Raw genomic sequence first — 18,016 nt, 5'->3', positions numbered from 1 at the left:
ATCCTCTGTGAGTGCTTTAATGAGCACTAAACACTTTTCAAGCTTTGAATCAAAAAACCTGTTGAAATTGGCTTGTGTATTCAGTCAGCTGCCTCAGCAAATATTTTTCTTCCTGTGCTGTACACAAACCAGCAGATTGCAAAGCATCCTTGAATAAAGGGAGAAAATAAGCATTCTTCCTCTGCTTATAAACTGCTCATTTTAATGCATCTATTTTCTTAATTCCCCAGCTCAATTCCCAGTGAGTAGTGAATTTCCAGTGCACAGCTTTGTAGATGTAGGATATATTTAGTGTTAACAGTGTTATTAATCCATTAGCACATCTCCTGCTCTAAATTGTACTTCTTAATTTCTGTGTAATATGATCAACTTGCATGTGCATATTAATTCACATTTATAAATAAAAACTGTGCAACTGGCCATAGTCATGCCCATGAACATGGGTGCATTTGCAGACTGTCCACACCTCATGGACACTCTATAGTTACAGCATTGCAGTAATCTGTTGTTTACTAGAAAACATTGAACTAGAATATCACTTACTTGTAATCTTTATAATCAGTTTCTCTTAATAAAATTACTTTTTTAATTTATAAACCCCTGACGATCTTTCAGTGCAATGCAGAGCTAATTGTTGTGATTTGAAATCCCTAAGCTGTATGTTTTTCTAACCTTCTGCAAACTGCATTTTCTACAAGTTTGTGGAGAACAGAATGAAAACCACTGCTCTAGGAGGCAGCATCACATATTACATGCATAGATTGGGTATTGAATACAAGAGGCTGAGCAATAGTGTATCTTTATCATTTATGCATGGATTTAGATCTGAGGCAATGTTCCCATTCCTTAAGGACATCACATCATTTCTCAAGGTATTTTTTCATTGTTCTTCTAATTTAATGTTGTGTAGCTATTGATCTTCATGGCTCTTGAGGAAGAAATCTTGTTTGAAAGTGGCCCTAGCTTTCTTTGAAAGTAGCTATTACTTGGACATATAGATATTACAGGTTTGTGTGAAGACTACTGTTTTTTTGTGTTACTCCATGTCTTCTAATTCCAGTACAGTATTTTATTGTATCATATCCAGCTACCCTGAAGACTGTAGAATGAAAATAATATATTATAGTATTTATTTAAAAAGAGATGATTGAATCTCAGAACTGTTTAGTGGGCATGACATAACACAACACATTCATCCCATTTAGACTTAAAGAAATACAGTTGCCTCTGTTAGGTGGGAATTGACCTTCCTCTTTTCTTGAGAATCCAAGTAAACTGGTCATTCAGACCTTGCTAGATCTATTTTCTACATAATTTGTGAAGAAAGGGTAACAGCATTCTGTCATATTCTATAGTAAGAAAAACACTTAGTCTGTTTCTTCATTGCTCCCTGCCTCACATAGCAGGATGGAACCAGGTGGAATCTGATGGTTTGGGTGCCATCAACAGCTTTGCTGGAGCTGAAGGTGTGTTGTAGTGAATCTTTGCATTCCAGTCATAAGCAATTTTCAAGCAGCAGTGAGCTCTCTGAGTATCAGAAAGTTAGGCATACACTTGCAGAAGTGATTCTTCTGATTCTGATAAGATGGGCTGTGTGATCTTGCAGATTGTTGCATATTGGTTTGCATGTGTTCAGACTCCTGGAATTTTCTTTTGTATCTTCCTCATTGATCTGTACTGGAGTACCATTGTGCATCAGCATTTTGTTTCTCTGTGACAGATTGAAAAGAAAGGAACAATCAGCCATGACATGGCTTTCCATTTTGAATATTTCCTTCAGATCTCCTTTAACTTTGTTGTTTTTTAGACTAAATTATTTTAGACAGTTTTGCTTTTTTTAATTTATTGTAAACTGTGACGAGACTTTACTCCTTTTTCCATGCTTTCCTGTTGTTCTGTAAATTGGCTTTGGCAACCTGAAAACTGGTGAGTTAAATGGTGCAATATTGGCTTATAAAAGCACTTTGCTTGCTGTACCAAGATACTTTTATCTTATACTTATGAACTTATCATTTTTCTGTGTTCTTTTTAAAAAGAAATTAAGCAAAGAACATAAAGCTGATTAAGAAGCTTTGAAATGGTCTTTGGATTGTTCCAAGTGTCATAAATGTAAATTCATTGGAAGTCTGTTTTCTGGCTTGGTACCAAAATACATTGCCATGGTTTCAGCAAAATTTGTTGAAATAGAAAACAATGTTTATAGAGAACACAGTTCATCAGACAATGAGAATCTTATTTTATGATCTAATAGCACATTTTAGCCTGCAGTAATAGATAAGATTTCTTAGTTCTTATGATTTGCTACTAAGCATAGGATTTCAAGGTCATATTATTTGATTTGGACTAACTTTGGATCACAGTTTTGCTTGTTTGCAATCTGGTCACATTCTATTAAGTCTTTGGTAATGCCTCTGACTTCAAACTCGGGTTAATCAAAGCGATGAACAAAAATGTATGTATTCAGAAGTCTCAGAATAACTTATATTCCACTGCTGGTATTTTTTGAAAAACAAACCAAAAAAGAGGATTTCTAAGATGGTATAACCACATCTGCTTACACTTCTGAGAAACTGGCAATCTGACTAAAATTAAGACTTCTAGAAAAAACTGCTAATTCTTGACACAATATAAGGTGATCATTTTGCATACTAGATATGATATCTAAACTTTCATTACAATTGCTGTCCTTGTGCTTGTTACAAATTTCCAATTACTAAATTTTAGTGACATCAAAGAAAAAATACTCAGATAAAGCTTTAAATTAGTTAAGTAAAAAAATCAGCAGGAAAAGTCTTTCATCTTGACCTAATTTACTTGAAATTCTATGCCTGATGTGAAGATTAATAACAGGTGGCCTTTTAGGGAGCACTCAGTTTTAGTCTAATGTTCTAGTTGTTCTTTTATTATCCCAAACATCTATAACTAAAGGATTTTTTCACCGTGCCCTTTGTTCACAATGTGGGACTGTAATTGAGTTCATATTTCTCACCCAACCTTTCAGCTGTAATTAATATTTTATTATATCAGATTTTATCACTAAATAGCCTAGCAGCAGGACATTGAGCCACACGCACGCTCCCACACACGCGTACACACACAAAAGCCACAGTGACTTATTGATGCCAGGCAAGTTCCATATAATGAGTTATGGTTGAGAGAATACAAAATAAATTTGTGGCACCCAGCTAATATTCCAAAGCAATTTAGAACTGATCTTATCTTGATCAAGCCAGGACAAAGAGAAATTAAAGTTACAAGACTGAAATATTCAGTGATGTGTGGTTATATCAGACATGTGGCATCTAACAAAAATGGTCTTTGCAAGACCAGCTATTAACTCTTTTCATTATTATATTTTATGAGCAAGACCAGTTTAGGTCATATGCTCTTTGTGCTAAGAGTTACACACTGTCCTCTGAACTCAGCTAAGCACAAACACCTCCACAGCATGACAAATGTAAAAATCTGAACATCTAAGTTGATTTGCTATTTGTCCTTTAAACTGGAATAAACCAAAGTGATTTCTTTGTGCTACTCTGCATGCTAAAGGGATTGTGGGCGTTACTCTAAGCTATTCTGATGGAAATAAGTTTTTTTTTCATACAAATTTTGAAGGATGGAGAAAGTCTTATCATATAAATATCTGTAAACAAGGTTGGAGAGAAATATTTCATAAACCTAGGTAACTCTGATGATGGGTTGTTTTCATTATAAAAACTTCCCACATAACTTGTGACTAACTGACATTCCTCTTCTCAGCAGGATTTTACACATAAGTCTCCCACCCCCTCTGCCTCTCCCTCTTTGTCTCTCCCTTTTTTCCTCTGCATCCCTCCTTCTCCCCGTCTCTCTCTCGCCCTCTTCCTTCTCCCCTCACTGCTTTGATTTGAATAGGTGATTACTGAAAGTACTCAAATTAAGAGCACATCAGTAGCAGGATAGTACAGATTGTTAGTAACAATTCGTAGTAACAATTGCTAACAATTGTTCATTGTTAACAGCAGAAATAACCTCTTGAAATCTATACCTGCAACTTTCTTTTTAAATTATTTTTAGTTGTTTGTACACAGCAATGTTGCTTAGAGAATGAGTAGCCCTTCTTCCCTAAGGGAGAGCTCTGTTGCAAAGATGAAGAGGAGCTAAGCCTCCTCACATGGTCAGGAGAGGAACTGCAATGTGTTTCTGGCTCCAGGAAAGTGGAGCCTTGCTGAGGTGGAAAGGATGGCCTAGGAAGTCAAGCCTTGGGGATCAGTGCTGATGAGAGCACAGTTTTATTTCTGCTGGGAGTAGGGACAATCTGTTTAGCTTTCAGTAAGTCAATATATCATGCTTTCTCCATTCCTGTATCTCAAGTTAAAATAACTGGAAATACTCTAAAGAAAAAGAGGAAAAGATCCCTATATATGATTGTAAACAACTTGGCAATGGTGAGGAGTGGTGTAATAGGCAGAATGTATAGCTCACTCTCTGAATTTTTTTTTTTTTAATTCAAAGATTATTTTTTTATTATTATTCAGAATATCTCAGAATAGGCTCAGTGGCATTGTGGACTATTTGTGGAATTAGTAACCTCACAATCTCTCTGTGGTTTGCATTCATTTTAAAGGCAAATTGTGAGAAGAGCATAAAGAAAGTAGGAGGCATCCAGGCATCCCTGTTTTTACTGCTTGGTAATGAAGTTGGTCTCAAAGTCCTGGAGGATCTAAAGCTTCAGGTTAGTTCAGTTTAGACCAGCATCATTGAAGTTAGTGATATTGCTGCTTGGCTTTAAATTAAGAGCATAAAGCCATGTGGAGTGAGATCAATAGTATCTGGTTCCTAGCGGGACTAAGTCATTACTCAGTAGGAATAAAGCTTTTCGCTGGTAAAATGAAGAAAGGGAGTACTCCTTGTCTTCTGTGTGCTATATTACATGTCCAAGATTAGAATTAAACTTTCTGACTCATAAATAAGTTAAAGCTCACACCTGACTTTTTTCCTGGTTTCCTAAGAAAACAAGGCTTAAGTATCATCCTGTTCATCTGCCTATATGTTCCTTCATTCCCTCATTCATAGAGGACCTCTTGGAAATTTTCAAGCAGTAATTTGAATGTTGCATAAATAGTGAGTTTCTCACATACTTTGGCATCTCTGTGAAAGACCCAGATTGGCATCTGGAGGGTTAGGCTGTCTTAGGGTATGAGTTAGTTCATTTCATGCGGGCCATCAGCAGAGAGCTACAGTTCTCATACCAGCAGGCCAGGATGGAGCCCAGAAGCAGCTCAGCATGTGTCTCCTCTTTTCCAGCCAGTGTTTGGGAGATACTAAAAGGAGCTGAGCATATTGAAGGTGGGAGCTGGGTATCACAAATGACATGTGGAATAGAGATGGAATTACAACATTCTGGATTTCTTGCAGTAAAACTTGTAGTGTCTTAGTCTATTTATAAGGCTTTGATGCATCTTCTGTTTCAAATGGCCTTTAAAAACCCAGTACCTGATCAATGTAATGGAATATTTTTGCCCCTTATACATGAAAGAGCTATCAGAAGAGATGTTTTATTGCTGCCAAAAAGATAATGGTGACATACCTACCAAAAAGATTATAAGGTTACATTTGCCAGAATTATTTTTGGAAGAAGTCAAGTGTTCAGTTGGTAGAGCAATTTTAAAAAATGCTCAGTAGGTCATAGTGAGTGTAAAGAGATCTTGTAGGCAGTCATTCTTGGATAACAAACCCCCTCCTCAGTCTTAAGAAAGTATATAATAAGATTTTTCAGCTCTAATATGAAATAAATTAATTTGTTTGTAGAAGGTATTTGATTTTGTAATATAGCTATGAAATCAAAAATCTTTTGCAAACACTGTGTGTAATTTATGAAAAAATAGCTGGGCGTAAGTTGTTAAAAATGCTTTGTTTAAAGTGTATCTGTATTAGAGAGACTTCATTTTTATTTTATCTTTCCTACTACTGCTTTTTATTTTCACTTCTTAGTTACCAGACAGGATGATACATGTCAGGCTGTTTTCAGTACATTATCTGTTATTTTCTTCTTTTCTTCTCTACATTTCTGCCTTCTGTAAACTTCTGTATTCTTGAATATTTCAATCTTTTCCTAGTTTTGTTTTGTCTCTCTCTTTTCATATGCACAATTACTTGTCTGCAGTATTTCTTTTTTTTCTGTGTAAAAAAACCAACCAAAAAAAAAAAACCCACAAAACACAAACAACAAACCAAATAACCCCCAGACAAACAAAAATCCCCTAAAACACCCAAGAGGAAAAAAACACCGCCACCAAAATACATTGCCAGCATTCTGGTGCCCCTCTTAGTTTATCACTTGCAGGCCTGTTTTTAGCAGATTGATCTCATTGATACCGTATGGGGCACTTTAGGGGAGCTCTGTAGTCAAAGATGTCCTTTTCTTGTCCAGCATTTAATAGCTGAAATACATAATGAATATAGAGCGAAATTCTCTCTTGTGCCATATTACTTACACCTGTAGAAAACTGCTTTGAACTCCTTGTGAAACAGTACTATTTTAAGCAGGCTTAATTTCGTTTACGTTATGTGCTCACTTTGTATTGTGCAGGTCTACAGACTGTGTACAAAATTTATATATTTTCTTGACATTTTTGAGTTGGAAGAAAAAGCAGCCAAATACATAAATCTATATTAAATATGGAGAGTACAAGCCACAGTGAAGTTTTAAGTGTTTCAGAAAAAGTATGTTTCTGATCATAGGGGTTTTTGTGGCCTGCAATATTTTAGAACATTTAATATTTTCAGCAGATGAAACAGTAATTTAAAACCTCCCCCACAAAATAACAAAGAGCTGTCTTGTAGAGGAAGAAGAAAGGTAGAATTAGGTGGTTATTTCTAAGTATGCAGGATTGCTAAGACATTGTGTCTCATCAGATGGATCATATCAGTATAGGGCAGTATTCAGCCCCTGGTAGAATAGGGATGGGGAAACTGATGATGAAGGAATTTCAGGTGTAGCAATGTACATAACAGTTGTAAAAACACAGTTGCATCCTGTCATTTTTGTTATCCTGTTTGTGGTAATTGTGGCAGTCGCTCTTGCAGGCCAGTGCAGTAATAACACTGCCAAGTCCTAATTGGGCACCAGTATTTAAACAATTACAAATAATTAACCATGCAGTGGTATAACCAGGGAGAAAAAAAGTACAATTTCATCAATATTTATCAAGGATTAAGGAGGTTGGGAGGGTTGAGAGAGCAGTTTTGATTCCCTTGCCAGTTCACAATACCAACAGAGCAGTCTCTTGTGCCACAGTTACGTCTAACTACCACTTACATACTTGTTGGGCAAATGGGTCTTATAAATTTTAATATGCTGTTTCAATAGTAAACTAATACTTCTTTTGAACAAGTATAGGTTAGCATATGTATTGAATTTATTGATTTTTTGCAAAGGATGGATGGGACAAAGTTAAAACTGCAGTCCATCAGCAGGCTATATATTGTAAAAACGAGTACAGATTATCTACTGCCACAGTCTTTATTGTCCTGCTAAATAACAAAGTATTACAACTGAAATTCTTGTAAGATTTTTCCCTCTGTCTCTCCCCTTCTCTACTAACAAAACAAAATTTCATTTTGGATTGTCATTTGAGATGTCTGAATCTAAAGGCAGAAACATTTCAGAAAGGTTTCATGAAAGGTGTTATGGTTGCCTGCAATTACAAGGGTGAAGATGGGCACTCTTTGCTGGACACTCTCTGCCCCTGACAAATGTGCTTAGATTCTCTAAACCAGTGAATCTCTGTACTAGGAAATAAGACGAAAACTTAAACACCCACTGTCATCAGGACTAGGTGGCATCCACCTGGCCCCTGGAAAGTGGAAGGAGCATGCATCGCTGTCTCCTTTTCCCTGCAGATTTTCTTCATGCAATTTTCTGAGCCAAAGCTCTCATGTGTCCCCTTAAATCCTAGGGAGTCCACTTTGCAAAAGAGAAATGTATTCTTTCTTCTGCATCTGGAGAAAAGAATTTGTAAGTGTTATGAACTTATGGTAGCCATTAAATTACTGTTTTCAGAGCCTATCTGTCTCTTCTGCAGTTGAGATACTATGTAGCAAATGTTTCCCTTCTCAAGGGAATTGAACCTGTTGTATCCTTCCCTGGTGGCTGTCCTTAGAGGAAAGAACAAGCAAAATATCTTTAACTTCCAGTGACATAATGCTTTCCATTTGAAAAATTGTCAGGATTTCCTGCATAAAACCATAGGAATGCTAAGGAGAGGTTTGCTTGGATGTATTTTCCCCAGAAAATCTCCTTTGTAAATGCTGACTTTTAAGTCTTTGAGACCATCCATACAAAAGAGTTGGGCAGTCGCAAAGCAGCTTAGGAGTTTTACATTAAAAACCAGATACTGTTCCCCAGTGGACTTGGGTCTGTGAAGATAAAGCTTATTACGACACCTGAGAGTTTACATTTGGCACTATCTCCAGGGACTGAACCTAAGCTGTCTTATCTCCTCCTTTACAGCCGTTTAGGTATTTCTGCTGTGATTGATCTGAGAAATAGGGCTCCTTGCATGACAATGGAGGTGTTGTATAATATTAGTCTCTCTTGTGTTCATGCCAGGTCTGATTCCAAAAGATTCCTTGAATTTTATTTTTTCCCCCATGAGCTGAAAATTTGAGGTGCCAGTAATAGTATTTCCTGAGAATTTAGAAAGGCCCTGCCTTGGAGAATCTAACCAGACTTATCTCTTGACCTGCAAAAGCTAGTAAATAAAGGCAGGTGTGAAAGTAGAATCATTCCATTCAAGTTTGAACAAGCTGGTAGCACAAAGTATTTTATTTACTTAGCATCTTTTCTACATTTCTGAGGCAACAATCATTCCTCAGAGTTAGAAACCTGCCAAAGAATGGTGAAGCTTTTGTTTACATGGAACCTCCTAGCTTCAAGTAAAGATGCAAACAAAAAGTTAAAAGGATATAAGATTCCCTTCGCTCCAAAAAGCTATAAGGATTTAAGATTCCCTTTACTCACCCAAAGAAATAGGAAATATGCCTCTAACACTAGTATGTCAAGTGCTTAAATGGGAACCATTGGAAGAATTTTGATGATTATGTTTTGCGTGTATATTACTTGCGTCATTGCCTAAATCACTTCCCCCCCCATATAAATTACATATTAATGTATGATTTTAAAAATGCTTGTTGGCATTGTTGTGGGTACAGCAATATCATTTTAGAGGTTTTGCTTAGTCTGCTTGTTTTTCTTCACCCTAAGTTCTATATTTTCATATCTGAACATTATGTTCCTGCAAGGGATTTTTTTAAAGCTTCTTCAGCTTTTTTTAGAAGCTATAGCGAGCAATGCTGTATTTTGCATAAAACCCAAAAAATCTCTGATCCCCCGAATAAAATGTCTCTGAAATAGAGGTGTCTGCCTTAAACAGCCTTCTCCATCATTAGTAGGTACACTCATTTGTACTGCTGCTAATCAAAAACTCCCTGGTCTTACTTTTAGTCCACAGTTGAACCATGTGTCATTCCCCTTTGATAAAATATGCAAGGTGACTACAGGGACAGTGGTCAGCAGGACAGGACTGCTATTCAGCTGGTTCTCTGGCATGGAATCCGTTCTGGAAATTACTGCATACAGAGTATATTTTATTGTGTATATTAGGTGTTGCTAGAACTCCTCACCCACTGGCAAAGCCTGTGTTGCTGTGATGGTGAGACACCTGATAAATAAGGGGTTGTTCATCACCTTTGTTTAATCCACTTATAATAAATAAGGCTCTTGCACAGTAGAAGGAGAGTTAGTGGCAATTTCTTGTAGCCTTTTTCTATTTGCCTGCTAGCCATAAATTATTAATTCCTGTCCTTTAAAGAGTAATTTCCCTCTTCCATTTCAAGGTGCATTACATATGTGTAATTACATATAATTTCTAGAACTGTAAAATTTGAAGTTACAGGATGAATTACAAGAATCTAGTGCATTATAAGGGCATGGAGAAAAAGATATGTATCTCCAGTGTTAATCCATATAAATATGATATGACCATGTCAGAGACAGCTGATGACAGAGATGAAGCTATGTTGCATATTATACAGAAAAAAAACTGTCCAAAGGCTGTATTCTTTTCAAGAAGCAGTATTAGGCAATAAAATTGCATAACACATGGCAAGCAAAGATATATGAAGTTTTAGATAAAAAGCATGAACAAAACAACTGATTCATTTTAAAGTCTTAATGGCAGTACCATAGAAGAATTTTCAGGGTCTACAGAAGATTTCCCCCCTACAAACTGTGGAGACTCTTATGGTTTGAGCAGTCAGGTTCTTCATGGACTTAAGAGCTGTGATAATGGGGTGGGGTTTGGGTTTCTTAATTTTGCCCTCTATTGGAACTGGTGTTTTAGTAGAAAAATGCAGTAAAGTGATTCTAGCATGCAGATAAATAGGGGTGTGGGAATAACTGGTCAATATGGAGATTCTATTGTTTGACTCCATAAGCATTAAAACAAAGTAAGCATGGAAGCCAAAATACAGAAATAATCTATAAAAGTACCAGTTTTCTATATTTCTAATAAAGCATGAACTTACAGCAGTGAGCAGAAAACTTCAGATTAGGCTCAAGAGTGTTACCATGACAGTCTGCAAAGGCAGCCCAATAGTTTACACAGCTTATTAGAGCACTCCTAGTGGACCTTAAGAGCTTTGCAGGGTTTATAGATTTCTTGGGGAGGGGTGGGGGGGAATCAAGGATAATAAGAATTCGAAGAGCTTTTAAACAATTGAAGCAGGAATAAGAAAGTTTCTTATTCTTATTTTACAACTGGATTTCTGAGGCTCATGATAGTTGACTGACTTGCCGAGGATCGCACACAGCAGCTGTATTGAGACTAGTAAATAAATTCAGATAGTCTTTGTCTAGATTCAGTTTCTTAGGTCATCTCCCTTCTGTGAAATTAATGTTCAGAATTTCTTTAATGCTTCCATTATATAAAGCATCAAGACTTACAGAGACAAAATAGACAAAATAGAGCTGACAGTTCAATAATGAAGTAATCAAGCTTGTTTTCCCTTTGTTTGCAATTTGGAATTACTTTGGAATTAGATGTAATTATAGATTAAGAAGTTTCAATAAATGCCTAGATTGTACATGTTAAGTATGTACATGTACCTACTCCTGTATAAAGACTTCTGAAGTCTATGTTTGCATCCAATAGGTTCCTCTTGGAAGGTTATTGTGTAACTTTGAATGAGACTTTGATTCATTAAAATTTGGTTTACAGCATTCCAGTAATGTGAAGTAATGTCCTGATTCAGGAGGTTGCCAAAACCCATCATATCATGTAGTTAAGACTAGGTATATACTTAAATCTTCTTTGAAATTGTCATTTGTCTAAGTACTCTGAGCGTCTTTTATTACTGTGCTAATATGGTTTTCTTTCTGCTTTCATGTCTCTTTTTCAGCTCTGAAAAAAAATTAGTGTATTTATCAGACATTGACACACCATTGCAATTTAAGCAGTCCAAATTCAATAAATATTGAATAAATATTCAATAAACATAGCACATCTGAGAGACGTGCTATGTTTAATTTCTTACAATAATTAAAGTACAGTGTTCAGATCTGTATCTTTGCATAATCATTTAAATTTGGAACTGGTTTGGAATTGTTAGAATAAAAAGCAGTGTAAAAATGATATATTTTTTTTTCTTTTTCCATACACCTTTTAAATCCCCAAATTTGAAGCATTTGAACCCCAGATCAAAAATAACTGCCATGTGTTCCTTTCCCAATGCAGCAGTGAACTATTAATTTCAAAAAATAAATTTTGAATTTAATTTCCAAGGCATTTAAATTCTGTAGTAGAACTGTGTAACATGAATTATACTTTAATTACATTTCTTTGCTTCTGGAAAATCAGTCTAAATGCTGTCGATAACCAATATACTTTGAGCACATTTCAGTGTAGTGTAGAATTCATTTTCTGGATTACAGGTAAGAAGACTTTATTCTCTGAAATGTAGAGGTGTGGAAAAGGAATAATTCAACTTTGAACAAACCCGAAATCTGACTAATGCGTAAGAGAAATAGTAGAGTTGTGGCACAGTGCTAGCTCAATTCACTGAGCTTGAACGCTTTTCAGAGTAGGCAGTCCAGCTGTTACATATTAAAGTAATATTAATTGTAAGACCTAGAGAAAGCTTTTGGATTATAATTGTAATTGGGGTAATTTTGTAAAATTCATCAGCAAGATGATCTCATTTGTACAAATGTAAAAAGTATCACTGATAAAATTCTGTCAGGTTTCCATTGACCCAGGTGCTCATTATGTGTTAATTTACATCAGAGAAACAGCAGTGGGTGGAAATTGGCCAGCAGATAGGATTTAGTTATTTTTCATTAGCACTTGGATTTTGATGAAGGGGAACAGAAAAGAGTTGTTTGACCTTTCAGTGCTTAAATTATTAAAGAGCAAATAGATTTGAGGTCTAGATGCTTGCAAATCTAATTTGTCTTGTGGAGTAAGGATTAAAAGACATTTTGAGTTTGAAATTGACCCAGTCAACTTACTTCTTTCTTTAAAGTATCTGAAAATGAGTAGATGGCAGGCATCTAAAAGGTATACAAGGAGTAGTGCATGTAGTATAAATAAATACGGATTTACTACTGGAAAAGGAGCGTTTTAATGACAGATTTGTTTGTAAAATGTCTAAATGTCTTTAGCTTTAATCACTGAGTGAAAAATCGGGGGAATCCTCATTTCAGTACTGAAACAAGTCATACTATCTCATCTGGTCTGAAGTCCCTCTTATATTCAGGCCTGCTGCAAGGAGAAAGTAACTGAGTTTACTATCCATCCTGCTTAGTGAAACTGCTGGATTCTTATATTTGCTGCAGTATTAGGCAAGCATATCCTGCTCCACTATCTTGCAAGACTAAATGTTTACATCACCTTCTGCTTTTTTTTCCAGTACTCCATTTAAGTTTGCAAATGGTATTTATTGTAGATTAATACTGCAAATTAATAGTTGGAGGAGGCAACATGCTGTCGTCAAAGTAGCTTGGAGTCCAAGTTCTAAGCAACTCTATTTTGTTCTAGAAAATTAATTGTAATAATCATGTCCAAAATTGATTTGTAAGAAGAGAACCAAGATTTTAATGCAGATATTCTCTGGCTAGGTTTTTTACAAATCAGTTCTCGCAGGATCAAAGAAACATTGCTGTGGATTGACCTTCATTTACTACTCAGCATGGAATTAATCAACTAATGAAAATGTTTCTGCTTGATATGAAGCAGAATATCTCTTGTTGCACAGAGCTGCAAAATGTACAAGCAGAGGCCTTCAAGTGAACCCTCAAGACATTCCTCTGTCCCTGGCTGTACTAAATTTATGCATGGTTAGATTTCTGTGTGAAGTTCAGCATTCAATTAAAACATTTAAATTTGAGTGTCCACTTTTAGGTGTCTACATGTGAGCTGAGTGTTTAGTTATTATAATCAATGGAGTCTGAGAAGCAATTAGGTTGACCTATAAGTGGACACTCTTTCTGCTCAGGTCTCTTGGAACTGTAGGTGTATAGACATCTTCATGAAGGCAGATAGGTTTAAATGTGTTAACACTGAGCTAAAGCTGCACTATATTGAAAGTCTAAATCAGGCAGAAGGAAAGGTACATTCTCAGTGTTAACTTTGTGGGCATTTTTTGTGACCATAGAAGTCCAGCATCTTCTACTGGAGATGCTAGATCTTAAAAATACAGTCAACAAGGTCTGTGGCACATAATCAGTAAGTCTGGTAAAAAAACAGTAAGATGGTCAAGAGTCAAGAAAATTGGCATTTTCTGCCCCTTGGTGATATTTGACTATAAAGACTCTGCAGACCTTAAATGGTGGCGTCCTAGAATCATGGAATGGTTTGTGTTGGAAGGGACCTTAAAGATCATCTAGTCTGACCCCCTAATCTGGTCAAGGGATGCCTTCACCTCCAGGTTGCTTAAAGCACCATCCCTCCTGTCATTGGACAGTTCATCCCTTTATTTCTAAACCAGGTTTGCCTCTAGAAGAGAAGTAGCCACAGCTGTGCAGGGATATGACCAAGCCAATAAACCCTGTTGGGTCCAGACTGAGATGGTCCTGCAAAAGCTCAGCCCATGTGTCCCTGTACTTTGGGCAGAATCTTCTGTAAACATAATTCTCTACCTACAGATGACAGGAACAGTAACACGTCAGAAGACTCTGTGGATATTTCATCTTTAAGAAGCTTTCTATGCAGAGATTGCTGTTTTTTATGAACTGTCAACTTGAAAGATCATAAAGTGTTACTGGATGTAGATGTTGCACAAAAATGTGGACACATTGCCACTTTGACATCAATTATATAGTCTGACTTTTTACTGGGATTCAAGATTCCAGGAGACAAATACTGATTAAGAATCACTGGTCCCCAGTGAAGCAATAAGCTTGTAAGCCAGTCCTCTTTAGAGACATGGACTTCCCACATCACGAATTTAAAAGCACTGACTCAGTCTTTTACAGCAACTGCAACAGTATAATGATTACACTGTTTGCATATACAGCAGAAATTGCAATTTCTTTGTTCCTGTTTGAATGTCCATAGCACCTTTACAGTGGAGAGGGATGGACTATTCTCTGTAGGTCCCAGTACAGCAGAGACTGCAAGTGCAAACTGACTTGCTTTGCAGAATGCAGAGTCTGAAAAATACGGTTATCTATGAGATGTGTGAAAGTGCTTTGCTGAGTGATAATAGTGTTATCAAAAAGTGTTTTATACTTGCTCAGCAGTAGTCAATATGCCACTGATATTTTGCTTTGTATTTTTATAAATACTTATAATGTCAACATTTAAGCAAATACTGGTCCCTGTCTCTCTGTAATTTATGTCTTCATTTTTATCTTTTTATCTGTACTAATTTAATTTCATTTATGTAAGATAACAGGTTAGAGAAGGCACTCTATAGCTTTATGCTTGCTTTGGTGAACAAAATAATACTTAATTTCACATTTTAGCACTGGTTAAACACAATTTTTCTGTACCAGAGTTTGAACAGTAAAATGTGCATTCACTTGTGTGAAAAGCGGTGATGTGTATGGCTATTTTTGTCTTTCCAGAACAAAATTAACTTGAAAGCATGAATCTATTCCACAGACTTATACATCTGAATATTAAAATGTCATTTTTTTTCCTGTGTTCTTTTCTTTTAACAGTTGGGTTTTTTCCAGTAAATACTGGTACACTGTTATAGTTTTAGGATGGTTTGACTGCCCAAGTTTTAAAATAACTACTGTTTCTTTTCTTCTTTCTTTTCTATTCTCTTAGTGTCTATCAAATTGTTGTTGAGGAGGAGCGCCCACGGAGGACCAAAAAGACAACTGAAATCCTGAAGTGCTACCCAGTGCCCATTCATTTCCAGAATGCCTCACTCTTGAATTCCCAGTACTACTTTGCTGCAGAGATTCCAGCCAATGGTTTACTAGTTGCTCAGCCTTTTACTATTGGTGATAACAAAACCTACAGTGGTTTCTGGAATACTCCTCTTCTTCCTCATAAGAGCTACAGCATCTATTTCCAAGCTGCTAGCAGAGCCAATGGGGTAGGTCTTGCAACAGGCGTGATTTTATACAGTGTTTGTGTGTAAATAAATGATTGGCATCAACTAGCAGGATGGCCAATTTAGTTGCTAATGAGAAAATGAAGTAACCGTGAAATTTAACACACTGAGTTTAAAAAATAGCAGTTTTCCTAACACAATATTGCTTAATGATTAAAGGTTACAGGAAAGAGGAGGGGAAAACCACACATTTTGTCAGTAGTGAGCAGGCAAAGTAGTATGTTACCATTCTCTCTTATTAGCTAAAAGCTGTCCAGTGACTCTGTTTGACTGGCTTTTTTTCTTCCTTTTTGTTTTTTTTTCCTTGCTTTGAACAAGAAAATGTGATTTCTTTCATCACATTTAAGCCAAACACAATTGTGGGTTTTAGCACATCTGTCTTGGCATGTCCAGTCCTGTTACCTTAGTTTGAAACATCTTGATCTCCCTTTTTCTCATTTGGTTGTCCTGATTGAATTAGAAATCACTTTTTTTTTTTTTTGTTCTTTTCTGCAAACAAAGTAAAAGAAAACGAAGTAGATGGAACTGAAATGAAAAGTGTGTAAAAAGATCCTCACAGATCATGTTTCATCAGACTAATTCTTCCTGGAATTGTTTTTCATTTCCTGGACAGACCTACCCAGAGCCCTTCAATTCTTGATAAGCTTTGGCTGTCTGTGCTGACAGCCTGGAAATGTTTTCTGCCAGAAACCATAATGCTCCCTCATTCACAGTGCACTGACAGTGCACAAATGTGAAACACCATTGATTATTTTTTCTTCCTAAAGTTGTCTAACATGATGTCTCAAACTATACTTTTTGTTAGAAAAAGAAATATCTCCCAAGGTCATTATGTTGCCAGTTAAAAAGCTGAACACTTGCCTGTGCTCCTGTGAATATCGTTCACATTTTCTTCTTTTAGAAGAATCTTAAGTGAAATGTTTACATACCATACCCAAGCAGTGCTTGTCCATATTAAGAAAGCACTGTGGAGTTAGCTAATAAGCAGTTAAATGTGGAATGAGGCACATTCTGCTTTGACATTTTATCAGTACTTTTAAGAATAGGATAATGGATGTCTTTCTCTGTCTAGAAACAAAAGATGTGACCTTTTTGCTCTTTGTTTGACACAGGAAACTAAAATCGACTGCGTCAGGGTAGCCACAAAAGGTATGTTTGGATTATGTCATGTATTCTGTACTTCAGCTTGTTGACCTTCCCCTCACATGGTGTTTGGAAACTTCCAGAAGTGTTTATATGGCTAAAACAGATCACTAAACATATTATAGAATTTTCATAGTATCATTTGCATTCTTAGTTGAGATTTAGAAAATTTGCTTGTTTGTTTGTTTGTAACCATAAATTTATTAATTACTTCTGGTTGTCTGCTTGAACACAGGGCTTTTAAAATATATTCTCTGGGTTTTTATATGATCTCACTTACATACATATGTCTGTATTTGTATAGTAGAGTTGTAAAATTGCCAATTGCAGAGTACATGTTGGCTGCTTATACATTGGTAGTGAAAAATTGCCCCTTACTTGAAAGCAATTACCTTAACTTAATTGCTGTATAAAAGAGAAGCAGAGATACCATGTTCTTCATTTTAATGAGACAGATCAGCTATATTTACTCATCTGTCAGCAGATGATACTACCATTTATGAGACAGATATGTATAATTGAGACAGTACTGTCTATAGGTTTTGTCTCCAAACAGGGAAACATAAACATGTTGCTGATCTATTTATCTTTGGGGGCTAGATCTATCTGTGATTATCTTTGTAGTCTCACCTTTTTAGTACTTTTAGCTAGTGGCAACTTAAAAGCCTGAAAAAGAAGTGATGGAATAGTACAGTTGACATGGAGATGGTAGTAGAGGAACAGGAAAGAACATGCAGCACTGAGTAGGAGCAGGTAATACCGCCTGGCAAGAGCCTGAAACAAGAACTGCTTCTTGCAGGAGATCATGCTTGTTTCTAATGACTCTCTCTAATGGAAGGGATTCCACCATGATTTCCTTTACATGGAGACTTCACAATTTCATCAGCACCTCTAAGTCTAAATGGGATGAGAATGTCATTTCTTAAAAGTAACAGAAATGTTAGCATAAAGTTACCCCTGTTGAAAGTTTGTATATTCCCTAATTTGACAAATACATTTTCATGCCTGTTTTGAACTGATTCCCAGCTTCTTCTCTTTTCCAAACCAAAGAAAGTAGTTTTAATTTCAATATACTGACTGCTTACTAAACCACAGAAATCTTTCAAGTATCTGAACTCAACCCAAATATAATACAGATGAGAGTTTAATTCCAGATGCAAGTGAAATCCGGTATTGTTTTCAAGTAGCTTCAGAGATATCAGGGGTGAACTAGGGTACATCAGAAATCATAATAGATGATTAGAGGAATGGATTTTAAATTTTT

At 36.1% G+C, this 18,016-nt stretch overlaps 1 protein-coding gene across 11 annotated transcripts in view; it reads left to right on the top strand.

Annotated features, from left to right (window-relative positions):
* The window catches only part of PTPRM (protein tyrosine phosphatase receptor type M), a 443,069-nt gene that overhangs the window by 251,835 nt on the left and 173,218 nt on the right, over positions 1-18,016 (top strand). For all 11 annotated transcript variants that reach the window (XM_074548727.1, XM_074548743.1, XM_074548708.1 and 8 more), the window contains exons 12-13: positions 15,318-15,591; positions 16,722-16,758. In XM_074548727.1, the coding sequence (XP_074404828.1) occupies positions 15,318-15,591; positions 16,722-16,758 (311 nt within the window). The remainder of the gene's footprint in view (positions 1-15,317; positions 15,592-16,721; positions 16,759-18,016) is intronic.

Source organism: Zonotrichia albicollis, chromosome 1 (assembly GCF_047830755.1).
Source record: "Zonotrichia albicollis isolate bZonAlb1 chromosome 1, bZonAlb1.hap1, whole genome shotgun sequence".
Classification (NCBI taxonomy): domain Eukaryota; kingdom Metazoa; phylum Chordata; class Aves; order Passeriformes; family Passerellidae; genus Zonotrichia; species Zonotrichia albicollis.
Note: the sequence above shows the minus strand (reverse complement) of the source record. Positions and strands in the feature narration are given on the sequence as shown.